Source organism: Crocodylus porosus, unplaced genomic scaffold (assembly GCF_001723895.1).
Source record: "Crocodylus porosus isolate Cpor-Errol unplaced genomic scaffold, CroPor_comp1, whole genome shotgun sequence".
In the NCBI taxonomy this organism is placed as follows: domain Eukaryota; kingdom Metazoa; phylum Chordata; order Crocodylia; family Crocodylidae; genus Crocodylus; species Crocodylus porosus.
Genome location: NW_017728931.1, coordinates 16,008,517 through 16,036,180, shown reverse-complemented (window position 1 = coordinate 16,036,180; position 27,664 = coordinate 16,008,517). Strand labels below are relative to the sequence as shown.

The window sequence follows — 27,664 nt, the reverse complement described above, 5'->3', positions numbered from 1 at the left end:
GTGCCAGTCCTCTGTCATGCAGCCTCATCTAAAAATTGTCCACACCTATGATTAGCTTCAATTTCAGTCCCTGCTGTAGCTGCACCAGTACAGGTTCCTGGGACCTGGAGGTGGGGGTGGATGGATTGGTCCCCCACCCTCCCAAGGTGGGGGGCTTCAATCCACCTGCCCCCCCTTCCCATCCAGCATGGGTAAACTCTGACCTCCCCTCCCTTCTCCCCCACTGTCATCCTGCAGGTAGCACCAGAGCTGGGAGTGAGGGCAGGGCTAGGGGAGAGAGGCTGCAGACCTGCAGCTCCTCCTGAATCAGCTCCAAAGTGGCGTTTGTCCCCTCTCCCTCCCCACAACAGTGAATACCTGTTGGGTCAGGGAGGAGGGGGTTGCTGTAACTCATGGTGCTTCCTGTGAAGCACCATGTGTTACAGCGGGGACCTGCATATCTGTCAACAGCCAAAGATTTGTAGAGGGGATAAAATGAAAAAGGAAAGGCATCACTCCCACTGGATGCAGTTCATAGTTTTTTGCATCCTGAGGCAACTTTGAGGGGGCAAATTTGAATGCTAGAAATGAAATTTGTCAGGTTCTGACCACCAAAATGAATGTTCTTATTTTCCAGATTTACTTGAATACCACACAAAACTTTCCCCATAAGAATTAGCCTTCCAAAGTTGGGGTAAGTGCCTTAAGCAGAGAAGCAGATGTTTCTTCCCAGAATAGCAGCACTTCTATTCATGTAGTGCTGAGGGAGTCAATGGACTTATTATAAAAGCAATGATATATTTGATTCCAACTACTTGCTCTTCACTCAACAGGTGTTAACAAACCAATTTCCTGTTTAATGGTCTTGACATTCCACTAATCAAGTTACCCTTTTTTAAGCAATTGTGCTGAAGAACTCACAATTTAGTTACTCCTGGTCTCTCTTCCCCTATTTCACAGCCCTGCAGACTGTTTTTCGTTTTTATAAAAATCCTAGATCCATCCCTTGAGTTGTCTTCAGCAGCAGCTACAGTTTCATCTTTTAGCTGAGTAGCCAAGGGTTGCTGACATTCAGATGTGAAAGGGTTAAAACTAACTTTTGTCAGAGCAGGAAAAGGGAAGATGAATAAGTTGAAATTAGTCTCTGTCCTTGTTGTATGTGGCCATAACTTTGAAACTGTGTTCTTTCCAACCTTCCTTCCTAAGAACAACTTGCACATCTTATCTGGGGATGCAGGCTGTGCAAAAACTATGGTATTTTGAACTGGAATGAAATAAATTTTATAGGCAAGTGAGCAGCAGTCGGGAACAGAACTGAAGAAGCCAGACTCTGTTTCTCTTAAACTCTTTCCCATCTCCTCCTGGTAGTGTGTGTGCAGGTGGCCGATGTGGCATGGGGAGAGGAGTAATCATCAGGGATCCTGATTCTTCTCTGTTAACCACCCTCCCCCCCTCCAATTCTCTGATTTTTAAAAACCCAAACATCCACATTTTTCCACAACTGCATCGGGGGGGGTACGTGGCTCCTCAGACTTCTGCACCCACAGCAGGTGGGACCCAGTGCAGGAGGGAGTGCCGCATCACCATGGCCACCAAGGTAAGCTGCCCCTTGCACACCCAGCAGCAGCAGGGGGGGCAAAACTGCGTTGCTGCCACCACTGGGAACTATACCACCATGGCCATCAAAGTGAGGCACTGCTGTGATGGGAGCACAGAGTTGTGCCCCCCTACTGCTGCTGGGCAGGAGGTGCTTCATCTTGGTGGCCACTCTTCTGTGCCTGATCCCACCTGCTGGGCTGTGGAGATGGCTTTGGCCTGGTGCCAGTCCAGCCCTGTGCCCCGCTGTGGGTGCAGAAATCTGGGGGGGGCACGTACCCTGACATGTCACCTATGCCCCCCCCCCAAATTTTTTGCAGGGAGCTGTGGGAGCCGCTCTCCACACTGCCTGGCTGCATTGCTGGCCTTGTGCATATATGCGCACACACATGCACATGGACCCCTGCCTCTGATCGCCCTCCTGCTCCCCGCAGCCCCTTGCAGGCTAGAACTCTGCCAGCCTGCAAGGGAAAACCTATGGTTTCCCATGATTTTCTCCTTTTTAAAAAGAAAAAAAATCCATTATTTTTCTCCCTTAAAGGGGGAAATCTGTATTTTTTTTCATGGGAAATGAAAAAGCTGGATCCCTGGTAATCAGGCTGTTTACTTGCAAAACATGGCTGTCTCCTTGTTCTTTCTTTTTCAAAATTGACATCCATATCAAAGAGCCAAATTCTGTATAAGAGATTTTATATGTAGAAAACTGCAGTCTTTTTTTACATTCTTCTGAGAGTCTGATTGCATTTTACTTTTTTTTTTTTTCCCTGTGGTGGCAACTGAAATGAATTTTTTGATCTCATAAGTTTGACTGTGACACGGGATATAGCTACTATTTAATTTTACTTAAGCCGTTCAGAAAGAAAGTGCTCTTTATTTTTAACAACAAATATTTATTTCTTTTTAGCAGACTTCGAGCCTAATAGTAACAGGAGACAGCAACAGGACAGTAGCAATTATATCATTAGATTCAGTAAAGAAAGGTTATATAGTTTGCTGGAACCATTTGACCACCAGATGGCACTGCTGGTTCATATTAGTGCAGATCCATTTTTTTTTCTATTTGTCAAACTGTGTAACTCTTCCACTTCAAATGCATACTTATATCTTTAATGCATATAATGGACCAAAAAAAAAAAAATCTAATGCAGGGCAGGGGATTAAGCTTTTATTCACATATGCAAGACACAGAGGTCAAAATGCCTACCAGGAAAGTCTGTAGAGTGTAGAAGAAAGTCCCTTCTTCCTCCAACACCCTTCCTGCTTCCAGAAAAAGGAGTGTGAGTTAACAAGTGAGTCACATGCCAACTGGAGTCTTGGGGAAAGTCCATGACCCTCCTAGCTGCTCTACAAGGATTAGTTCAGGGACAAGTTTATTAACTGCTGTTTGCATTTCCTGCTCAAAGGTAAGGGCTTGTTAATCAACCAAAGGGTCTGAGTGTCACTATGCTTAATGAAAGTTCTCTAACACTTGAGGCTAATTTTGGGTGATAGTGTTTTAGCAGTAAGAGTCAAGTTATTTTTTTTCCCTCCTAACTGAATTGTGTTCCCTTTTTCTTGTATTTGTACTTGGTTTTGTGCATCTGCCTCTCCTCTTAAAATAATGGTGTTGGGTGATACATGTCTTAAAGAAAGAAATGCTATTGTGATTTATTAAAATATTGTCCAAAAATTTGCTAACTACTGTATAGACAAATGTAGAAAGACAGCAATGCACTGGACTTCAAAACCTCATTCTGGTGTTGCTTGTTTTTTAATTTCTTGCAAAGCACATAGCTGAGAAGGCGCACTTCGGAAACCTTTCTTAAATGACAATGCCTTGAAGACAAAACATGATCCAAGGGTTAGAGCACAACCTAGGCTGGGGAAGATCTGGACTTAGTTTCTGCTCTTCTAGAAACAGCTTCTATGACCTTGGGCAACTCCATTTTATGTGCGTATGTCCTCTTGGAGATCTAGTCTTAAAGATGAACTTGAACAAAGGTCCAGAGAGTGATCCTCAAACTCCACAAGCACTTCACGTCTGACAAGAGAAGGTCCCTAAAGCTCCGGTCCTGCACATTACCTGGATTTATCTTAATTTTCTCTGTGTGGAGCAGTTGTGTAATGAGGGGTAGGTGACCAGGTCACTAGCTCTAGCTGCCTACTTGAGGAGGGCGCACGAACAGCGGCTGCTGCCATCATTACAACCAACCCAGCCCAGCCCCTGCCACTGTTACTACCCAGGGCATAGACCCTGATAGTTTGGCACTGAACTGCTAGGCAAGGGCATATCTGGTGGCCATTTACAAACTCACCAGTGGGGACCAGCAGGAATTGGGGGAGGCTCTATTCCCCCAGGGTTACTAGGAATAATGGCCACCAATTGTTAGAGAGAGGGTTCAGGCTGGATATCAGAAGACATTACTTTACAGTTAGGGCTGCCAGGCTCCCAAGTGAGGTGGTGCGCTCTCCTACCTTGGGGGTCTTCAAGAAGGCTGGACAGATATTTGGCTGGGGTGATATGATCCTGGCACCCATTGAGCAGGGGGTCAGACCTGATAATCTGGTTAGGTCCCTTCTGACCCTAAGTAGTATGATATCTCGCATAAGCTCTGTTGGGATCCTGCCCTTGAAGACCTACTTGATGGCTACCAAATGCATATTTATAGGTCAGGCACACAAACAACACAAGAGTAGAAGCCATCACCTTTTGCCCTAAAAGAAAAAAGTATTCACTCCCAAACGCACTGCTTTCACCTACACAGGTTCCCAAATGCTTGCTAAGGGACATCTCTCTCGCCTTAGGTGGTTTATCTGGGTATTCAGGGACACTGTTTTTTGCTTGAAATGTGAATGCAGTTGACTGCCAAAATGTACTAAATTCACCTTTATTTTGTGACTAGAGAGATGTTAAGTAAAATGAATCCTCTAACAGTGCATTCCTTCACCCTCTGGCCAGGGAGGAAGAGACTTTTGAAATGGGGAGGAGGGTGGGCATCCTAGCAAAGGGAGGAAGGTAATAAAACCATACATTTGAAAACCATAATATTGCATTTTACCTGAATTCCCTTCCCCTTCTTTGAATTAACTGGTTTCTCTGAATTTGGCTCTAGCCCTAGTGGGGGCTGCTGCTGGTAATCAAGGGGGGGAAAGGCAGTTCTGGATCAGTCTCAGCATGCTTTACTGACTCCCTCCCCTTTCTTGCTGTGCTCTTAGGAGGTTGGATCCTCCCATTCAAGTTTACAATAAGGACCATGGTGAAATGGGGTTCTCACCCCAAATAAGGTAATCAGCCTCTCTAGTCTTTATAACCTTGCCTTGTGATTGGACTATGGCACATCCTTTCCCTCTGTCTGACATTTGTCTCTTGTTCCTTTCATAAACCTTAGCCTGCATTCCCTCTGCAATTACCTTAAAAGCATTCCTAAGGTATGGTTGTTCCAATGTTGTGCTTATGCAGACCCTACTTCTCACAGGTTAATATCTCAAAAAGTTCCCACCTATTCCAGTCAGGCACACAAGATGTAAGTACCCATCTCCTTTTTATTGAAGGTATACCTGTTTGCTTGAACATATAGGTAGCAGGGAAAGAGGCATTTGCAAAACACACTGCAGATTTTAAGATGGTGTGGAGGGAGAGGGACATGCTTGCATCACTTTGACCTACAACAGTAAAATTGCACTGAAACTTCATAGTTGAAGGAACAAGAAGAGCATTGTGAAACAGAGGCTGCAAAGATGTGGAGACGAACACAAATGATGCAGCAAGTATGCTGGCATTAGCTGTATGTCAGTGATGGATTTGTGTTGCTTGGAGGGGTGATGCTAGCCAGCACCATACTTCAGTTTTGTGGCTCATATCAAATGAAGATGTGGCTGCATGTTAACCTTTTGTAATAGACATTGACTTGTGTTAGTGTAATTCCTGGTATTGGCCAGACTGCAGCTTTTTCTCTGACTAATAGAGGTATAAAACTGATCTGAAATGGATCCCATAGGTCAGTGTTTCTCAACCTTTTAAGTAGCAAGTACCCCCTAACTTCTGAAAATTTTAATAAGTACCCCAACACTCAATTTTCCAGGGGATTTTATATTTGCAAACTAATGTGTGCCCTGTGTTGGAAGAAGGGCTGTGTATATAAGGCCGTGATATGACAGATGTCTGATCTGGTGTGGATAGGGTTGCCACCTTTTACAGCAGGGGTGCACAACTCAAGTGTGTACCAAGTCTAGAGGTGATGTTGGCCAAAGCTAGGAGGGCTGAACACCAAATTATTACTGGGGAATTTAATTTTTTTAATTGCATCAAATTTTTTGCCCCAGTTTTGAGAGGAAAGAGGGTGAGAGAGAAAGTGTTGAGGTACCCACGTGTCCCCTGCCTGTGTCTCACGTACCCCCAGGGGTACACATACCACAGGTTGAGAAACTATGGCATAGGTTTAAAAAAAAAAAAAGAAAGAAATGCATACCTGGCCTTCATTAGAATTTAAAGAGTAAGTGGACCAAACGTCAGCATTGCTCTGTTCTTTTCTTAATTCTGGCACTAACTCACTTTAACCTTTACTGAAATCCTCTATGAAATCCCCAGTGCAGTTCAACAAGGATAAGTGCAGAGTGCTGCACCTGATGAGAGGGAACCAGCATTATGGTTATAGGTTAGGGGCTGACCCTCTCAGCAGCACAGAGGCAGAGAGGGATCTTGGGGTCAGGATTGACTCCAGGATGAATATGGGTCACCAAAGCGATTGAAGCACTAGGCAGAGCCAACCGCACCCTGTCCTGCATCAACAGGGGCATCACTAACAGGTCCAGAGAGGTCTTGCTCCCCCTTTATGTGGCACTGGTCAGGCCGCAGCTGGAGTACTGTGTCCAGTTCTGGGCGCCACACTTCTTGAGGGACGTGGAGAACCTGGAGAGGGTCCAGAGGAGGGCCACTCGTATGGTTGAGGGCCTCCGTGGCCAGCCCTATGAGGAGAGGCTGAGGGACCTGAATCTCTTCAGTCTCCACAAGAGGAGACCGAGGGGGGATCTTGTGTCTGCCTACAACCTTATCAGGGGCCAGCAGTAGGGACTCGGGGAACGTCTGTTCACCAGGGCCCCCGTTGGGGTCACCAGGAACAATGGCCACAAGCTGAGGGAGGATAGGTTTAGGTTAGATATTAGGAAGAACTACTTCACTGTAAGGGTGGCCAGAGCCTGGAATAGGCTTCCCAGAGAGGTGGTGCTCTCACCCTCCCTGCAAATCTTCAAGACGAGACTGGATAGGCACCTGGCTGGGGTCTTATGACCCCTGTCACCCCCAGTGCTCCTTCCTGCCCATGGCAGGGGGTCAGACTAGATGATCTGTCTAGGTCCCTTCCGACTCATTGATTCTATGTGTTCAGTCTACCAGATACGAAATGCCTATAGTGTATGTTATGTGTGAATGGCCTTGGGATACTTGGCTGCAGAGAGCTATAGAGTCAAATGTGAAGTGGCAGTTCGAGATCCCTTTTTTCCCCCTCAAGTTCCCTACAGTGTTATAGATTTCTTTCTAGAATTCTCTTATAGCAAAATGGCTTGGCATCATCTAATATGTGATACATCCTGCCTAGTGCTTTGCAGCATATCCAAGAAGGGTCTTCAAGCTATAAAGTACGAGCTTCCTGATAAGCAGCAATATATTATCTTCATGCCTGCTCTTACTCCTCTGAAGTGAGATTTCACTAATAAGAGGAAGGAAATGACAGGCTTGCAAACAGTGCTGTAGCAACAAAGTTTGGTGTCTGAGGCAAAGCTCGCAGCAGCAGCCCACCCTCATGTTGTACACAGACCTAGGGGGCACACACCCTCCCATGCTTTCCCAGGAGTAAACACAGTGGTGGGAACCATCCTTCCCCTGTTCTTGTATTCCCCGAAACGAACTGCTCACGGCTCAATCCCATGCCCCAACCCAGCTGTGCAGCACGTGTTGGCGCTCCTCTTCAGCGCCTGGGGTGGTCATCCTGCTCATCCTGCCCCCGTCTTGCTATGGCACTGCTTGCATGAAGACTTGTGGCCATGATAATCCATAACAGGTGAGAAACCGGATTTGTTTAGTAATATCTTTTATTGGACTAAGTGTATAATTGGGAGAAGTGTTGGGTGAGCTTTTGGGTACAAAATGTCCTTCCTCAGAGGTCACTCAAACTGCTGTTTCTTCACTGACCCATTCCCTTCTAGCTCAATCCGACCCCTATCTCAAGGTATCTAAAAGGGACAAACCTGTTCTGACTGACAAGCAGCCCCCCAACCTCAAAGTCCAAAGGAGGGCCATGCACATGATCAGAGGCCTAGAGACCAGATCATGTGAATGGAGGCTGAAAGACTGGGATTGTTCAGCCTGGAGAAGAGAAGACTCAGAGGGGACTTGATGGCAGCCTACAAGTATAATGCGGCACATATTGGGGCCTGGGGAAGCATCTATTCACTAAAGCCCCCCAGGGGAGGACAAGAAATAATGGGCATAAACTGAAAAACTTCTTTACAAGTTGAGTGCTGAAGGTTTGGAACAGGCTGCCCCCCCCAGGGGTGGTAGTCACTCACCCTGGCAATCTTTAAAAAGTGTCTTGTAGCCCATCTTGCTGGGGTCAGTCTTTCCTGCACATGTTCAGGAGGGCTGAACCTGATGATCTGTAAGGTCCCTTCCCGCCCCTTACAAGTATTAAACTATAAGATAGCCTTGAGTGCATGTGAGTGAGTACAAGAACCATTTGTTCCCTGGAAATGCACTGTTTGTGGTGAAAGACTTTAGAGGGTTGACATCCCCTATAAGAACATGGAAGCCCTGCTTTCACCAAAATCCAGCCACAAACCCTACACCCCTTGCCATGATTTTTGGCTGAGAGCACAGACTGAAACCTCCTGTTCCTAAAGTGGAGATGCATTTGAAGGAAGTGCAAGAAAATCTCCTACCATGGTCTTGTTCTGTGGGTAAATGCCAGGTGGTCATTCTGTTTTTATCAACCCAGGGTCTTTCACAAGCAGGGGATGAGCAGTTACCAAGCAGTAGACACCTGCTTTGGTGACAACCACAGTTTTTAAAACCTATTGTTGTCCTTGGCAACTAGCCATGTCCCTGCAGCTGGATTACAGCTTTTGGTCTAAGTATTATAGCAGCTGTGTAGAAAATATCTAATTATAATAATGCTGTGTCATCAGTTTGAGAATCCTGCTAGTGCTTAACGGATGCTTTCTATGCCTTTTTTGGGGGAAAAAAAAATCAGAACATTGAGATATGAAACTATTATTTTACTCCATATGAAGGAAGGGATCTGATTATTATCCAAACACCTAAGAAAGCCAAAGTGCTTGTTTCAACATTGTGGCTTAACATAACATCCATATGACAAAAAGAAAAAGCGGTAGAATGAGTTACATGCTTTGCATCTTGATGAAGTATACTTATGTTTGCCTTGTAGCACACAATAGGTGCTACAAAAGTTTGTTTGTTTTTTTTTTCCCCTTTCCCTACACTGTTAGACTCTTCCAGTTTAGTCATGTGGCTAGGCAATTTGCCCCACCCCTTTATCTTTATAAAGCATAGCAGATCTTATAAGGAAGCGACAGGCTCTCTCTGTCTGACGGGCAACTCTGCTGACTTGCAAGCAAACTACTTGGACAAGAATCTCTAAAGGCTTTTTTTTTAACTTTTGCCTTCTCTTTTTGAAAGGACACATAGAAGATTGGCCTCGTCCTAACAAATCAGGGGGGAAAGAAAGAAGTGCTCAGAGGGAGACTTTAAAGCTTGGTGCAACTGGAGTGGAAGGTAAAAACAAAAGTAAGCTAAAAACATTTAATTCTGAACTTTTACTTTCGACTTTCTGGTGGATTGCATTAGTATGTATCTCATTGTATGGATAACTGAAGCAGTGTGTATTTGAACTTAATTTCAACTTTAATAAAATGGAAGAGATGATTCACTCCTCTAAACAGAACTGTTACATTCATATATGAATTACCTTGTTGCCTGTTGCTTAAAAAAATGACGGGGCTAGAAATGGGAACAGTTGATCTCCCCCTGGGATTTAGAATTGAGAGCTCCTAGAAAGCTTTTAAGATATTACTGGTGTGTTTTTTAGAATAGCTCTATTTATCTACTGGAATGAGGCAAAGTGCTGCACTGACCTCTTGGAACTAGAACTTTTATCTGATCTTAAGAAAATTTGCCTCATGAATTCATCCAAAATGGACAACAGATCCACCATATTTGTGCTGTGAAACTGTCAGCTCTCAAAAGCCAGGCAACATGAGCCGGAAGGGCCAACTCCAAAAAAGAAGGCTTAGAAAAGGCACCAACGCCTAACTTTTAGGTGCTGAACCCAGAATGGAATCCAAAACCAGGAGACGGGGCACTTTGTCTCCCAATTCAATGTATAGGAGGAGTAAGATGCCTCAGCAGGGTAATCCAAGAAACTTGGAAGCTGTGCAAGAAGTCACATAGACAAAGTCAATAGGAAACACTGGGCACATCTACACATACATTAAGGCACTTTGTTCTAATGCACATTAAATTTAGTACCTCCAATGTGAGGTACTAAACAAATGCTCATTAGCCTGCCTTAATGCACAGTAACAAATGCACAGAGGTTTTAAGCAATGCTATGTGCAGTAGCCTATTTTACTGCACATTAGTGTAATCGCACAGTTTTTTACATGGGCCTTTAATGCTCAGTAAAATAAGCTACTGTGCATTAAAGCACACATGTAGACATGCTCACTGAGTATAGGGGTGAGGTTGAACTCCAACCTCTCTGAAGTGTGCCTGAATCAGAGCTGCAAAGAGAAGCTGTTCTGAGCGCACAGTTGGTGTGGAGCTGCAGGTGTCCAGGAAGCCTGCAAGCCAAACAGGGAGGCTCCAAGCAAAGGCTGGCATCTGCCAAGCAGGAACTTTCTGGTCTGCAGTATTGGACAAAGGTGCCAACATTCTGCTTCTGTTCTTCTTGCTGCCTAGTACTTGCCTGAGCAATTCATCCTCCCTTGATCAGAAGAAACTTGAGTGTTTACAAATACATAACACTGATATTTCACTGCCTTCTCCTTTTCATTTTCTTGTCTCTGAATCAATCACACCAGCATAGAACACTCTAAACATGAGCTTGTAGCCACTCGCACTGAAATGTATGGGGCAGCAAACAGATATCACATTTATCCCAGGACAAATGCAACCCTTATTCATTGTCCTGAAATAAATCAAAAACCCGTTCCTGGATAGGACATAGTAACGCTTTATCTTGGGATATTGCAAAGTACACCTGTACAGTTCCAGGATTGCATAACTGAAACAATGAGGAAAAAGCAACACAACATTCAACTGCTCACTAAGTCCCGATCAGAAGGGTGATACATGTACATGCCAATTCTGGAATATTTTTTGTTCCTGGACAAATGCAGGCATGACTTACCAGGGACTAATACTAGAAACAGAGGCTGCATCTGATCTTGTAGCCCTTTCTCAACAAGGGTCATTAAATTTCCAAAAGCACTTTACATATAGATATGAATGTTTAATCTTCCTGGCCTGTGGACAATCTATATTTGCTTAATAATACTTTCCTTTTGACTGATTTAAATAAGTTTTCCAAAACCCTTGGACCTAAAATGTTGCTGTGTTCCAGTACAGAACAGAGGGAATTCTATATGTCAGTAATGAGTGAAATTAAACCTTTACCTGTTGGCTTAGTTATGCACAAAATAGTGGTACTATTTTAAGCGCTGGCTAAATCAGTACAGCTATGGTAGTGTGAAAACACTTTCAAACAAGTACACCTATGTACACTGGTATACCTTTTATTATTGTACAGCAGGTTTTCAAAATGAAAACAGCATAGGACAGATTCATATCAGGCTCATTATGTCCACACACAGGTTTATATGACTATCGTCACTCCCCCAATACAAATAATTACACCTTTTGACCTGTAAAATTTAGATATGTATATGCTGCTCATGAGTCAGCAATTCTCATAACACCCTAGTTAGAGACTGACTACTCACTGGGAGTTTTTTTGTTGTTTTTTTTTAAACCATGAATAAAAGGGATTGCTTAGATAATAGTGACACATGGTTGTGCTGTCTCTAGCTTGCCTCAGCTAGGAGGGATGCTTGTATATGGGGGGGGCAAAATAATATATAGAGTAGAGAAACTCGTAAGAGGTTTTTCTGAAGGGAATTCTGACAATCGCAAGGCCTCTCATTGAGGAACTTTGCCCAGTTCTGTGTTCTCTTACTTCAGGCAATGTACCTGTGTCCATGAAAGGAGATGGGCAAAGAAAGGCCCGGCATATGTCTCCCAGGGCAATTTTTATCATTACTTCTTGCGTCTTTTTTATGTACTGCCTTTTAAGTCTTTCTCTTTCAAAATTAATTTCAGAATAAGTTAGTCAAGGTTCACACATGGCCTGATAACTAGCGCAACTGGAAATTTGACTTTTTTAAAATCCATCAATCACGTTTTTTAGATCTCTGCCTTCTCTCACATCCTTTATTTGTCCTATTTAATCTGTAAACTCTTTAGGGAGAGACCATTGTCTCTCACTCTGGGTCTGACACCACTATAGAGTTAGCTGACCTTGAGAGACCAGCTTTGAGGTCACTCAAAGGAGAGTGGACACAATTGCAAAATGACATTCAAACTACTGGTCAGCACTGGTTCAATTGTCATGCATGTGGGGTTCAAATCCTTCCAGGGACGCGTACCTGCTGGTTCTCTCTGCTACTGCAGTTAGCCAACTGTTCTATGAAGTTCCACAGTGGATTCTGGGAAAATGTTTGTCCTTTCTAGAGGCAAGGCAAAACTGTCAGAGGGTATTGAAGAACTAACAGCAGCCAGTCACGTAGCCCGTGTCTGCACAGAAGAATGGTTCCCAGGAGTGTCAGATATATGACCTGAGGAGCTGTCCTCCAGCCTTTGAGGCTTCTGGAGGGGCTCAGAATTGGGGGGGGGGGGGGGGCTGCCACCCAATTCCAAGGTACAGAACCCTGCTGAGGGGGCACGTTGGTGGCAGCAGGGTGAGCAATGGCAGTATTAATCCCTGCAGATCCCTGAGCTGAAATAGCTTAGGAACTTGTGGTAGTTAATGCCACTAAAGCTCACCCCATTTCTGGTGACGGGTCTGAATCTGGCTCACAAGAAGCCCCCATTGTCCAGATCCAACTGTAGAGCCAAGGGTGTCTGATCACCTGCTAGCACAAAGGTATGAGGCCAGCAAAGAGGAGTTGTTGGGCAAGTAGAGAGGTCCTTTTCTTTTTGTGTGGAGGCAGAAGCTGACTTAGAGGCAACACTCAAATTATAACTCATGTTAACTATACACTGAAAATGAACCCAAAGGCTAAATACAGACAGTCAAAAAGCCTAAGGCTGAATTGATTTAATCTTCACAGGTTAATCCAAGCTGCATAGATTGATCTGATAAGTAGGCAAACAGACATTCATTTTTTTGATTCCAGAAATGCAGCCACATGCCTGCAGTGGCCCAGGCCAGAAACCAGGGAGGTTGCTAGAGCATGTCTTCCTGCTGGGCTGGAGCAGACAGCCTGGACCAAAGCTAGCTAGCCCACCCTCTGAGGGAGGGGCTTGCAGGGGAGGTGCAAAGCATCCAGGGGGCGGAGAACTTGAATCTGGAAGGGATCTGGGACGGAAGTTCAATAAATTAATTTAACCTAAATCAGTTAAACCTAGATGTGGTATCAGACTTACCTTAAACCAGTTTCAGCCATTTTGAAAGTGGTTTATATGCACTGAACTTCTGTGTTACAGATTTTTGAGCCGGTTTCTGATCACTTATACCGGTTTGTGTAACTTCTGTCCCTAGCCAAAAGGTCCAGACGGTATCTAGAACACAAGGCCTCACTTCAGTTGGTGACTGAAAGTGGTACCATACTGCAAATAGATGTAAGGAACATAAATTTGAGAAAAAGAAAGGTGCTTTTTCTCTGAAAACCCCCCCCCCAAACAACCTTATCTTCAGGGAAGTTAAAATATTGTGTTCTTCTCTCACAACAGATTAAGGAGGCAATAATACAAATCTCAAATCCCACACATTACTTCACCTAACTTCAGCCTACAGAAATCAAGTCAAGTCACTAATACCATAAAATTGGATTAAATCCTGATATTTTTAACTGAAACTCTATTTCACGGGGTGTTTGTTTCTGATTTGCTGTTCTGTTGCTGAGATTGTCATCCTTGCATTACTTTATCAAATTTTTTTATCTGAAGCCATAAGTACTAGAAGTTCTACTAGAAGTGGAGCGTCTGACACAATCTTCCAATAATAGCAGCTAGGGCTCAGAGCAGGAGGAAAAGCCCTGTATATCATGGGACTTGCAGGCTCTTTCCTCTTTTCAGTATCTGCTAAGACCTCAATTTAGTTCCCTTTCCTGCCATCTGCAGTATTTGGCATGCCTAGAGTGAACTAGAAATGTTCTTCCTTGCACTCTTCAGTTCAATGGTTCTCAATATTTTTATATCCAAGAAAACCCTTTGAAAATGCCAGCTCTTAGCTTTCACTCATGTTTTGACTACAGAAAAAAAAATAGAATAATTCTTCTGTTGCAAAGAACTCGAAGACCACAACAGGTCAGTTTTTGGTGCTGTAGATTCCTACATGTAATTTCTGGGTTTACTTTGAATTATGCGTAGGTGTTTGCACACCTAACAGTGTAGAACCCTTCAAAGGATCTCATGAAACCCCAGGGTACCATGGCACTTGAGAGCAGCTAGATCAGGTTTATCCTATATGCTTGGGCTGCCATAAAGAGCTGTGATTCCATAACAAACCTAGCCATGCTGGCAGAAGCTCCAACAGCAGATGCAGTCATACTTGGAAAACTCTGTTTATCAAGAGAGCCTGTTTTGCTCATTAGGGTTTTCTTACTATCCTGGTGCAAAGCTCTGGCTTCTTTTGTCCCCACCAAGAATACTTTGCTGGTGTACAGCATGTCAGCATTCAAACCCCAGCAAAGTGCCTTTATTGTACCCCTGGACTTTAAACCATATCTATGAAAGGAAAAAAAAAAAAGGGGTGGGGGGGGGAGGGGGAGTAAAACCCAGATGCATCACAAGGTTAAATTTCTTACCTGATGGGAGTTTGCAAATCAGCAGGTGGTATACAGAACAGCTGCACCGCACCACAGAAGTGCCCCAGGTGCTTTGACGTCAAAGGGGCCACTTTTGCACATAGTTCCAACTGATCGGTGAAGCAGCACCCTTTGAAGTAAAAGCTACAGGAAACAGCCCAGCGACTTGTCTTCATCTTGCAAACAGCTGTGAACCACCTGGATACAAATGAAACTGGGTCTCTTGTAATCTTCCACCAACCAAAAATGATACTCATACAAAACATACATGTTGACCACGCACGTGAAAAACAGTGGTGCATGGACACCCCCATGCCCCTTCTCTCCCCCCTCCACCCACCACAACAGACTTACCAGCTGGAGGCAGCTGTGTCCAGCATCCTTGAGGCTTGCTACCTGTTTAGTGTATGGCTGAATCTCCATATTGGGCTGAATCTTTTCCAAGTTGATTTGGAGGCTTCCAATTGGTCTCCTGATTTAGATTCAGGTTCAGAGATTCAGCTGCCAAACTGGGCCTAATCTCCTCTGAATTGAACCGGCTACCGAAGCTTTGCACGGTCCTAGTGCGTAGCTTGTTTGCCTATGGCCCGCTAAAGGGTTAATCCAGCCCTGCTTCCATGTAGAAGGTGAAAAGGATAAGACAGGAATATATGATTTGGAGAAGGAGAAGGGAAAAGTGTACATCCAGAGAGTACAGCCTTATGACTATTTCCTGCATTGCAGAGGTCTAAACATGTTTTAAATTGGAGCAGCCCCTGGACTGCTCTAGCACACGCGGTGGGGGCAGAATAACCAGATCCCTGAGTGCAAAGGGCAAGAGCAGAGTAACTGAAAACCCAGGGCCTTGTGCTTGCCTCTTTCTCCTTTTTCTCCCTCATTTTAGATTCTCTTGCAATTTTCTTATCTCTTGTATTCATTCCTTAATTTTTAGATGTATTTTCAGTTTCAAGATCCTCCTTTCCACTTAGTTCAGCTGGTGCTTAGCAGGCTTATCTCCCTGATGGGCCTTCAGTTTCAGTTGTGGCCCTTGTTCTAAGAACTCAATTCTAAATTGCTTGTCAAATACACTTAAGTTTGTGGTGTACTTAAGTTGGTGTATAATGTATTTTATGAGTCTGCCTGCCTACTGCTGAGGAGTTTGACCAAATGGCTACTTCTTGTAGATGGAGACTAGTGACCTTTCTCTTCCTATTTTCAACTGCCTCATTTATGCCCAGTAAACAGTTTTATGTTCAGACTCTTTCATATTCCCTCCACCTCCCCCATTAAAGTGAAATTAACTGAAATAAACCTCAAGCAAAAATCCTGTTTGGAAGGGCAGCAGGGAACAGTTTGCTCTATGCATTTTTACCTTTTAGAATGTGCTAGTAGAAATTGTCTTAAACAGTATCATACTTTAAGAAAAGGAAACCATGCGTGTGCAATTAGTTTCTACCCTGAACCCACAATGACTACGGAAATTCAGAGAGGCTCTGTGTGGATCTGTATGCCTAATGAAGTGGGAGAAGTCAAGTGACTTACTATCTTGGGCAAGCCTAGGAAACCACACACAGGCTCAGTCCAATGACTTACTGATTTGAACAAATGTGGGAAATGTATATGTGCTGTTTCCTTCTTTTTCCTTCCTAGCCAGGGCATGTATCCTACACTTCCTCCTTTTTTCCTCTTCCACAACCCAACCAAATTCTTTCCACTTTACTTTTTTCAGCAGCTTTTCATTTCTGCATATATTCTTATGTACTGCTGAGCTCTCTTTGGACTTGAAAAGATTCCAGTGGTTTCCCAGACTCTAGAAATTTCCCAAAGCAATGGCTGAAACACATTTTTCCCTTCTGAAAAATAGAATGGAAGGCAAGCTTTAATATCTGTCCACAGTCTGGGGGGGAGTAGCGGCAACTGTGTATTTGCAAAATAGTTTTCAACCAAATGTTTAACAGTCACATTTGTCTGATTCTAGGCCTAGACTGTTAGGCATCTTTGCAACCTCGGGTGTGTTTTGCCTTCAAAATCTATCATAATGTGAAAGCACTTCTTCCTTTATATGCAACAGTATAGCTAAAGGGTGGGGAGGCTGACTAGGGAACCAGCCCTAGGGACCAAGTTAAAGTCCCCAGAAAGTTCAATAACAACAAGAATGTTATCAAAAATAATAGCATGAACTTGTCACTGTAGTTGATACAAGTCTTGTGATCAGTGATTTGCTAGAGACAAAGCAGCATCTTGCTACAGATGATTTCCCCAATCTTGTCAGTCCTTCACCCCCAACATTGCCTGCCCCCACACAGAAGGACAAAGAGGCTGATGGTTCCCTTTTTTTTTCCTAATGTGTGAAAGGAGTTACTGTCTGTCTCAATCAGGGAGGAAGAATACCTGCTATGTACTGGGCTTTCTGTACAGCATCCTGAGTGGTGACCCAACCACTGAGTTCCCTTCCCTTTCCCTCTCCCAGACAGAATGAGGTATATCCTACCAGGGTAGATGTTTAGGGCTATATCAGATGGGGTAAGTCAGCCTAGCTTTATTGATTTCAGGAGGCCTGTGATAATTTATATCACCTAAAGAACAACCCCTAAATAGCCAAGGTAACAATTTTAAAGGCTGTGGGTGAAATTAATGAATGGCACAATAGCCTATCTTCAGAGTAAGTAACTAATCTCAGGCTACCTTGCTTTGGGGTTATTAGCTTGACTTTCTTCTCCCCCTCCTTCAAAATAGCAGTATTAAAAACAGAAATAAAACTAATGTATTTCAGTATTAAGTTGCCAGGCACATACTCAGATAGTTTGTGTTTCTAGGAAAAGATATTAAAAAAGAAGCCTAAAGAAGTTAAACATCTCCTATTGAATTCCCTAGCTGGGCACCTGCTTGTAAATCCTATCCAAATACAGGATCAATAACGCTCCTGTTAGATCAACACAATATCCAAATGCCAGCATGAAAGCCAGGCAGAAAACTGTAATCTGTTTGCTTTTACGTGTGTGTGAATCTAGTATCTGTTTCTCTTCTGTGGAGTATAATTGGATGTCTGAAGGTTTGGCGTTTTCCTTCCCCGTGGAAAATAAATAGGTGGTAGGTGTTACGTGGCTGGCAACAGCTGCCACTCTTGCACCCCCTCCTAATTGGGCTCCTGGAGCTAGTGCCCTAGTCACCCCCTGCTTATTACACTACTGGGTAACTTTATTTAGGTTTGTATATGCTCATGGTTGAATGGAGGTAACTGCAAGCAGCACACAGCTAATTTTTGCTTTCATGCAAATACCCAGCTGCCAAGAAGCAGCTTCTTGTCAAGATTTGACTGTAAGTAACAAGATTTAAAGCAGGAAGCAAGCTTTAGGTGTGCCGTAGGCAAGAAGAACCACAATACAAGAGCAGCATTTTTTCCAAGCGTAAAAGCCTGCCTGCATACTAAGAATTTACAGGACTATGTAATGTCGTCATATGGTGCCTTCAGAAGTAGGAGTGGCCACACAAGCAAGAACCTCCCTTTGTCTCCAACTTTCTACTAAAATGCCCAAAGGCCATAGCAAACGTGTACCACAATCCTGCTTAATCTGTTATCTAGAGAGCAACTGTTCCATTGTATTTTGGCCTCTTTCTTTCAAGAGATTTGTTGCTTATAGCAGTTAGAAGGGAAATTAAGTTAATGTAAAGCACAAATGAGGAAGTCTTTTCAAGTTAAAAGATTGTATCATGGTAAACTGTAATGGATCGGGGAATAGGAGGGCAGTGTGTGACTGATGGAGCACCAGGTCCCCAACTGAGGACATGTGACAGCAGTTCTATCCTTCTAACTCAGGATGCTGCCTTAAAAATCATAGGATTTAATCACAGAATTAAAAAAAAAAAAAATTAATGTGGTCACTATATGCTTCTTTCCAACCCTCAGATTCCATTTTCAAACCTCTGCAGCTCTGAGAGTGCAGGAATCTTTCATTTGATTTCTGTCTCGGGCACCCAGGGACTGAATTAAGAAGTGGGGATTTCAGTAAAACTGCAAAATGGCATAAAATTTACATTTAAAAATACAAGGTTTAATGACAGCAATCTGTGCAACTCTACTGAACTCTAAATTGATGGAATCCAGTCTGGATTGCAGGGAAATTAAAACCTGTCTACGATGGAACCTGTAAAATTTGGAAATCTGCTCAAGCCAGAAAATCTATACTGTTCTTGCATGTTTTGTGGGGAATTATGTAGTATATTTAATCAGTATAACCCCAATTTAAGCTATCATGGAATTAGAAAGGAAATTTGGGGCCTATTGATAGAATTGCCTTGTATGTCACAGAGAGTAATTACTGTGTGTGTGATGGAGTGTAACCCCCAAGCATAGCAGAGGGCTGGGAAACTCTCCCTGTAAGATAGGAGAACAGAACTTTTTTTTTCTGGTTAGGTATCATCTGTCTTGGGTTTCACTGTACATTTCATTTTTGCTGACAGTGGACTAGAGAATGCACTCTTCCATACTGTGCCTTCAGTAACTGAAATGTCTTCTCCTGGCAGATCTTTGAGGACCTTATAAAACTGTAACCCCCTTTCCTATTTTCTTTAATATACCCAAGCATCCTCCCTGAATATTGCCTGTGTCATCTAGTATGGCCTATCTCTAAGCTTATTGTAATGCCACTCGTGTTTGGAACAGCCTCACTGTTTGGCATCTTTCAAGGTCTTTTTTCCATTTCCCCAAAATACTCCTAAAAACCTGCCTGGTCCCAAGACACATCCCAGCAATAACAGCCACATTCTATTCTACTTGTTCATAGATTGTTAGGGGCTGGACGGGACCTTGCAGATCATCAGATCCAGCCCCCCCCTGCTCTAGGCAGAAAGACAACTGGGGTCAAGTGACCTCAGTGAGGTGACTGTCCAGTCTCCTCTTGAAAACCTCCAGGATAGGTGACTGTACCACCTCTGGAGGTCATTTATTCCACAGTCTGGACATCCTAACTGTGAAGGAGGTTTTTCTGGTATTAAGCCTGAAGCAGCCTTCCAGGAGTTTGTATCCATTGGTCCTGGTCTTCCCCAGGAGTGCCCTGGTGAACAGCTGTTCACTGAGCTCCTGATGCACTTCTCTGGACCCTCTCAAGCTTTTCCACATCCTTACTGAAGTGCAGCAATCAGAACCGGACACAATACTCCAACTGTGGTCTCACCAGCACTGAGTACAGCAGAAGTATCACTTCCTTAGTTTTACATGAGATACATCAGTTGATGTATGTCAGCATGTTGTTTGCCCTGCTGGCCACCAGATCACACTGATGGCTCGTATTTATGTGGTGGTCAATCATTACCCCAGGTCCCTTTCAGCTGTGGTACAGGTCAGGCCGTCGCCTCCGAGCCTGTATGTACGTTGAGGGTTGTTTGCCCCCAGACAGAGCCCCTTTATAGTTGGAAGTGTTAAACTTTGTCTGGTTCTGGTCTGCCCAACTCTCGAGCCTGTCTAGGTCTGCATGTATCAGCAACCTATCTTCTGGCATGGCCACACTCTCTATAACTTGGTGTCATGCATAAACTTGGCCAGCGAGCTTTTCACTCCCCCATCCAAATCATTGATAAAGATGTTGAAAAGCACCGGTCCAAGCACGGACCCCTGGGGAATACCACTGGCCATTTTGCACTGGAACAACACAGATCCATTCATGAGAACTCTCTGGGTCCTATCCTGTAGCCAGTTTCCCACCCACTGAACCATCAAGCAGCTAAGCCCACAATCTTCCAGTTTTCCCACAAGGATATCATGGGATACTAGATCAAAAGCCTTTTAGAAGTCTAGGTATATAATGTCTCCCATGGCCAGGTGGTACGAGACCTGGTCGTAGAAGAGGAGATTGGTAAGACAAGACCTACCCACAACAAAGCTGTGCTGGCTGTCATTCAGAATCTTACCTTCCACGAGCATACTGCACATGGATTTTTTTTAATGAGCTTTTCCAGGATATTCCCTGGGATGGAGGTTAGGCTGATTGGCCTATAGTTGCCTGGATCCTCCCTCCTCACCTTCTTAAAGATGGGCACAATGTTGGCCCTCTTCCAGTCATCAAGGATTTCCCCTGTGCGCCACCAATTCTGAAAGAGCTTTGCCAGGGTATCTGTGACGACCTCAGCCAGCTTCTTCAGCTCTCTCAGACGGAATCCATCCAGTCCTGCTGACTTATAGATGTCTAGCTTTTCTAGTTGGTATTGCACCCGCTCAGCATACACAGTGGGGAGACTGACAGTCCCGGCATGCCCCCGATGAGCCTTATCTCATTTGACTTTCCCCACAGTTTGGTTAAATCCTGAAACAAAGTGGGCATTCAGGAGTTTGGTTTTTTCCTGAATGTCAGTTACCAGCTGTCCTGAGGTGTTAAGCAGGGACCCACACTTCCATTTGTTTTCCTTCTGTTGCCTACATACCTAAAGAAGGACTTCTTATTGTCCTTGGCTCCTGTGGCTAACCTAAACTCAGTGGCTGCCTTGGCTCTCCTGATCATTTCCCTACAAGTGCTGGCCACTAAAGTATAGTCCTCCTTGAGGGCCTAGCTTCCACTTTGTGTACACATGCTTTTGGGGGGGGGGGGGGTTCTTTTCTTTTTTAAGAGGACTGTAATGTTCCTATTAAGCCAGGAGGGCTTGCCAGTCCTCCTCCTAGCTTTTCCTCTTTGCGGGACTGGTTTTCTTTTGTGCTTCGAGGATCATGTCCTTGAGCAATGGCCACTCTTCATGGACCCCATTTGCCTTCTCTTCCCGGTAGGTCCCTCATCACCTCCCCTACTAATGCTCTGAGCCTGTCGAAGTCGGCATTCTTGAAGTCCAGGACTTCAATCCTGCTGGTTGATTTGTCGACCTTGTGGCGGACAGCAAACCTGATAATTTCATGGTCGCTGTTGCCCAGGTTACCCTCAGTGTTAAAGCCAACACCAGGTCCAGGAGAGCATTGCCTCTGGTTGGCTCTTGTACTTTCCAGGTCAGGAAGAACTCCTCGATCAGTCAGGAAACTGTGTGAATGATCTGACTTAGCCAAGTGCTCCTCCCAGTCTGTCTGGGTAATTGAAGTCACCCATGACAACCAAGCCCTTTGCACCAATGGCCTCTGTCAGTTCTCAAGAGAAATCCAGATCCAGCTCCTCCCCTTGCTTTGGTGGCCTGTAGTGAATGCCCACAGTTAGGTCTCTCTCACCCCCCCCCATAACTTGACCCAGAGGGTTTCGAGCTGCTTATCTTTGGAGCCAATGTCAGCCTCCAGAGAGGTGTACTGCTCTCTCTCAGAGCTCTACCCCTCCGCCTTTTCTCCCTACTGTCCCTTCTGTGCAGGGTGTAGCCCTCTATGACTACACTCCACTCATGTGAGGAGTCCCACCAGGTCTCCATGACCCCTACCAGGTCATATTGCCCACTAGAGAGCAGGAGGGCTAGCTCCTCCTTCTTGTTCCCCAGGCTCCTGGCATTGGTGTGCAGGCAGCTGAGACCCTCAACTGACACCCTTGTTTTCTTGAGATGCTGTGGGAGAACTGATTGGTTAGCATATTCAGAAACCGTTATCTTGGTGTCCTCCACAAGGGAGCTTTCCTGTTTGCCAGCGTGAAGTGAATGCCACGACTGTACTTTCAAAGTGTATGTGCATGTATGTGATTCTGCTTATTAAAAGTTCCAGTTGCAAGGCACAACATACACTTGAATCAATATATGAACAATAATATGTCTTAAAGAAAAAAAGTCTATTACAACCATCTCTTATACTAAACAATTTTTGAAGAACTAAACTAGGATAATCAAAACCCTTTTAAACGCAACAGGACAGGAAATATGCTATAATAATTCCCACCACAGGATGGCTTCTTCCACAGGTCTGTTATTACTTTAAGTCACACACACATGTCTAATATTGCATTCTTTAAAAAAAAATGCCCTGATATTTTAACCAGATGCCATTTGGTATTAATTAAAGCAGTCTGTCCCCTAAGCTACTAACAAGGAATGTCTTTGCAGGGGAAAGGATGAGTTCACCCACTGATGTCAGCATGGAAGAAATCCCTCTGGAAGATGAAGATGAAGGCAGCATGGAATACAAGGTTGTATTGGCCTTTGCCCAACGGCGATTGTCCGCTAGCAAATACAAGCAACTTCTGGAAAAGGGGGTAAAGACAGAGAGAGGATTTCCCCAAGACCAAGGAGAAATGGAAAATGTTCCTCAAGCTCATAAGACCAAGAAAAGCCACAAGGTGTCCATCAAGGACAAAAAGCCCACTACCCTAAATAAAAAAAGAAGGTCAAAAACATCTACCTGGAAATGCCGGCTTCTCCCTTCCTGTTTGAGAAGAGAGACAGAAGAGGGCCTCCAGCAGCCATCTGCCAACCAAGATGATATGAATGGACTGACCTTAAGTACAGCAACAGCCGGTGGGAGTGCTGGTGCTTCTCCAGGGCCAGAAGGTGAGTGCCCATGAGAGAATATAGGATTTTGAAAAAGGGAGTGGCGGGGGGGAAGTGTGCAGATGGTGAGGTGGTGCATCATCACATAGAACACAACACACTTTTTTCCAGTTAAAAATAAACTAGAAGCTTTACTAGGGGCCTAGGGTGATACTATTCAATTTTAAAATTTTTTAAATTGATGCAAAAATGAATAAAACTTTATTGGAATGAGTTAGAAACAGCCTGCAAGACTGTGAAATAGGAGGTACATTAGTAGGAGCAGCTAATAGACAGCAGAATTGCAGTAGGCAAACTAGCTTGATTAATGGAACATCAAGACCATTAAAAAGAAGAGGGTCATTAACACCTGTGGAATGAAGAGTTTAGAAGGAATCAGATTTTAATGAGCCATGAAGTCTAGTGACTCTCTTACTGCTGCCTGAATAGAAATGCTGGTGCCACTACTAGGCTGTTGGCTTTAAACTTTGGATGGAGCAGGAATCAAAGAGGGGTGCAAGTGCACCAGTGCACCTCCCCTTAATCTGCCTCTGACTGCCTGAATGCTCTTGCTAGTTCATTCCCCTCTACCCACTTGGTTTCTGTTTCTCTCCTTTTGCTGACTGGTCAGCCTCTAAGTTTTTTTCCCCGTATTTGTTTTAATGCATTTTATGCTAGCTGTTTTAGTTTTCTTAACTAGGAAACAATTGCTTGACCATCCTCACTGCCATTTACCTCCTTTCACGTATGGTAGATTCATGCTTCTTTATCCTGTGAACTCATCTTGCTGCCCATGACTATCCTGCCACAATAAAACAGCTATACAGATCTGGTTTTCCAAGTGCTGGTGCAATATCTCTGATACCTGGCCACAGGATGTAATGAACACCAATGTAAAACAACCCAATAGTAGGACTACCAGTCCTGTGTAAGACCAGAAAGAAAGGACTGTGAAGGTCTTCTCACAGGGGAGGGATTCTTCCCTTCATCAACACTCAAGAATGACAGAAGGCTTATTCATGGGCTCTGTCCATCTGCAGAGCTAAGGCAATCCATGCGTGCACCACGTTTCGATCCTTTCTGCATTCTTAGCATGCCCTGTGCCCTGGCATGTTGGCTCAAATGTAGCTTTGTTCCAAGTCTTCCCTCACTTCTCCCACACAGGTCTCCCACTACAGGTCCTCCACTACAGAATCCCTTTGAAGAGTCCCTTAGTGAGGAGGCAAGGGACGATAACAATCTAAGACAGGTAGATTCTGAGACAATCTCCATGGAACCACAGAGAGGAGTGGGACATGGATTGCCCCTCAGCAAAGGGTCCTGTACCTATAAAGGTTACTGGGAGGGGGAAACCTGCTGCAGAAGTGGCTGGCCTATTCTTGGCTGCACAATAAGCAAGAGATCTGTTTGCCCATGTCAGCCTTCAGATTCAGGGGGCCTTTCTTGGTTCATTATTATCCATAATTTATTGCATCTTCAAAATCCACAGATCCCCATACCTTTCTATAAGGCGTTGTGTTGATTCCACCATGTCTCCCTGGAGAACTAGTTTTTTGCTCTGAAATACGAGGGTTGAGAAATGGTAATAGGATGTTCTGTAAAATTTCCACACTGGTTTGGCACAAGTAAGATAATATAGAAGTTATGTATCCAAGATATTGTTCTTGGATATCGTCTAAATTCTCCTAAACACCTTGAAGCAGCTCCCAACCAGCAACTCCCCCAGATGTCAGACCTCCTAGCATCTTCCAGTTGAATTCTCTGCCTATATCCCTCCCTCCTATCCCTCTTGTCAGGAATAAGTGGCACCAACCTGAATAATCTCTAGTTGCCACTTGTCTACCTGCACGTGCCTTTTTTTTTTTTTTTTACTTCCTTCCTAGACATTGAGACAAATTGTTTGGCTTTTCTGCTTTAAAAATGTGATGCTCCTTTTACTGTACTGTTATAGTTCTGCCAGAAGGTGGCAGTATGACCCCAACTAAAAATATCATTTGGAAAGGCTTTCCTTGAAGGAAGTGTTGGGCCCAGAATTCAAGCTGGTTATGTTTGAGCAGATTGCTGAGCCAAAGCCTAAGGCATTTAATGCGTGTTTAAGGCAGTGGTTCTCACTCTTATTAGACTCAAAGCACCCTTCAGAATGTGCCAGCTCTTTGTTTTCACCCCTCTTTTAACTATGGAAAAATAACAGCAATTTTTCTGTGGTGAAAAACTCAGGAAAAACCACAACAGGTCAGGAAATTTTGAAACTCTGGATTCCTATCTGAAATCTCTGCGTTTATCTTGTGAATTATGTGCAGGTATTTACATACCTAACAATGTTAATATTTTGCAACACCTTGGTTGAGAATTCCTGGCTCAGGCATTCTACAGAAATGGAGCATGCTTTTTGAAATCACTGGCATGTCAGTCCTAGAGTTTGCCAGCTCACAGCTGAATGGATGAATCCTTGAACTGAATTTTTTCCAGAATTGGGTACCTAATTTCATATTTAAGTCATGGAAAACTTGGCTTGTTTTTGTTGCTTGGAAAGGTGCTGACCACCCAGCAACTCCCAGACAAAGTGTTTATAAAACTCCAATCAGTGCTGGGTCATCCAGGACAAGGTGTGAAAGTGGTTGTTATTAACCAAGGCACTCCACAATAGAGGTCCTATGTAAATTGTACACACACACTGTCTGCTGGTAACACAGGAACTGCCATCTGGTTGATCAGGGCTAAATGCAAAATGAGTTGCTGCTGGAAATTGCTCTGTTGTGACAGCAGCTATTCCTCCTCACTTAGCTAGCATGCAGTACCAGTCTGGCTCACCTGTCTGAGCTGATGCCTGCAGCTCAGGAAGGTTCTGGATGAAGTCTTGGCTGCTGTAGGTAAGCAAGGCCAACTGCTGGGCCAAAGAACCCTGTTGTTGCACTTGTCCACAGCAATGTCTAGTCACATAAGGCATGTGTGGCTCCATGCTGATGTAGACAGGCTCTGAACTGAAACTCATTTGGTTTCTCAAGTTTGGGCCCAGTCTGGAGAAAGGAGGGAGAGATTGTTATAACATATTACAGGTATATTTCATAAAGCTGGGCATGACCCATTCATTACATCAAGACCAGTTTTTGCATGGCTTCTAATTGGGGGCGTGGCTATAAGAGTTTGGGGAGCATTGTGGGGGTGTGGTGCACCTTCAAAATTATCCATGCGACTGAACAATAGCAAAATCTATCACTGGACTTCAGCTTTCTCCACCATAGGGCAACTGTGGGCACAACAGGTAGAATCTTGACTCAACTGCTTTGAGGGCCTAACAAGGAGGTGGCTCTTCTTTTCTTTCTCTCTCTCCTCCCAGCTAGGGCAGAGACCATCAACCATGTTGCAGACAGACTTGTCAAGATAGTTTGTTCCAAATCACCATCAGATTCCTCAGGAGTGGCATTCAGAACACTAGTGGATACTCCAAGCCTAGAAGAAGATGGGAACAGCACTGAAAAAGGTAAGACTGAGAAGGTCCACTGTGGTCTACACAGTATCTCTCTCCGAGCATGAGGATACATGGTCACACCGCCCCTTCCAGCTGGTATGATTAGTTGTTGATGGGGAGTCACCACTCATGAGGAGCTGAATTTAGTTTTATTTTTTCTGGGTTTTGCTTCATTGTTCCCACTTTAGAAACCTCTCCTGGCACTATTGTTAATTATTTGTGTTGCAACAGGCCCCAGAATCCCCAGCTGAGTTTAGGGTTCCTTTTTATGGGTACCACATGCATGTTAAGTAGCAATCTTACTGTGGTTGACTAGCCATTGACAGTCCCTCAATTTAAGGATGACCTCTCCCATGGCTCATTGATGGGTCTTGAGATAACTTGAGTCCAATCCTGCCACAGGTTAATCTGCAGAAGATGCTGGTCTTTCCTCAGGGGAGAGTACAAGTGTGGGTTTCCTCTCCTTTTCCATCCTTCACTGTCTCTTCTCTGCTTTGAGGGCAAGGTGCTTCACATTGAAACAGGCTGCCACTTGATTGAGGATGCAGCATTATTGGGGTCGGTCAGCAGCCAGCTCTTCCCAACTTTTTGATGGCAACATTCATTTTCTTGGGGTATGACTTCGATGTGAACTTTGTAGGATTTCCTCTGGCCACTGTCATCTCAGGCCATTACTAAGCTGAGAGTAGAGCACTTGTTTTGGGAGTTGAGTCAGGCATCTTTCTTCAGTGCACACAAGGGTGGCTCAGTCACTGACATATTTAAGGTCAAGAACGGTTGTTTCATCCTCCAAACAAAACAACTCGGATTGAAGAGCCCTCCATCCATTCAGGACTTGGTGTTAATTCCAGAAAGAAGGCAGTCCTTAATACAAACCAAGATGACTGGAGAATCCAGAAAACTGGAGAACAGAGTTGGAGCGAGGATACATCCTTGCTTGAGCCCAGTTTGGATGACAAATGGATCTGTCTCTGATCTGCCTCATAGCAGTTCATAGATTTCATAGACATTAGGGCTGGAAGGGACTTCGGGAGATCGAGTCCAGCCCCCTGCCTGAAGGGCAGGAAGTCAGCTGGGGTCATAGGATCCCAGCAAGGTAAGCATCCAATTTGCTCTTGAAGGTGTTCAATGTAGGTGCTTGAACCACCTCCG

The 27,664-nt window shown here is 44.3% G+C and overlaps 1 protein-coding gene across 3 annotated transcripts in view; it reads left to right on the top strand.

The window, feature by feature from the left end:
* Positions 1 to 2,956: 2,956 nt before the first annotated feature.
* The window catches only part of BCL2L14 (BCL2 like 14), a 31,993-nt gene continuing 7,285 nt past the window's right edge, over positions 2,957 to 27,664 (top strand). The window contains exons 1-5 of one of the 3 annotated variants that reach the window (XM_019544264.1): positions 2,957 to 3,505; positions 4,771 to 4,839; positions 9,245 to 9,340; positions 22,621 to 23,064; positions 26,381 to 26,524. In XM_019544264.1, coding sequence (XP_019399809.1) covers positions 22,629 to 23,064; positions 26,381 to 26,524 — 580 coding nt within the window. In that variant the 5' untranslated portion in view covers positions 2,957 to 3,505; positions 4,771 to 4,839; positions 9,245 to 9,340; positions 22,621 to 22,628. Of the gene's footprint in view, positions 3,506 to 4,770; positions 4,840 to 8,412; positions 8,506 to 9,244; positions 9,341 to 22,620; positions 23,065 to 26,380; positions 26,525 to 27,664 lie in introns of those variants that run through there. The other 2 variants (XM_019544263.1, XM_019544265.1) reach the window with 2 other exon arrangements.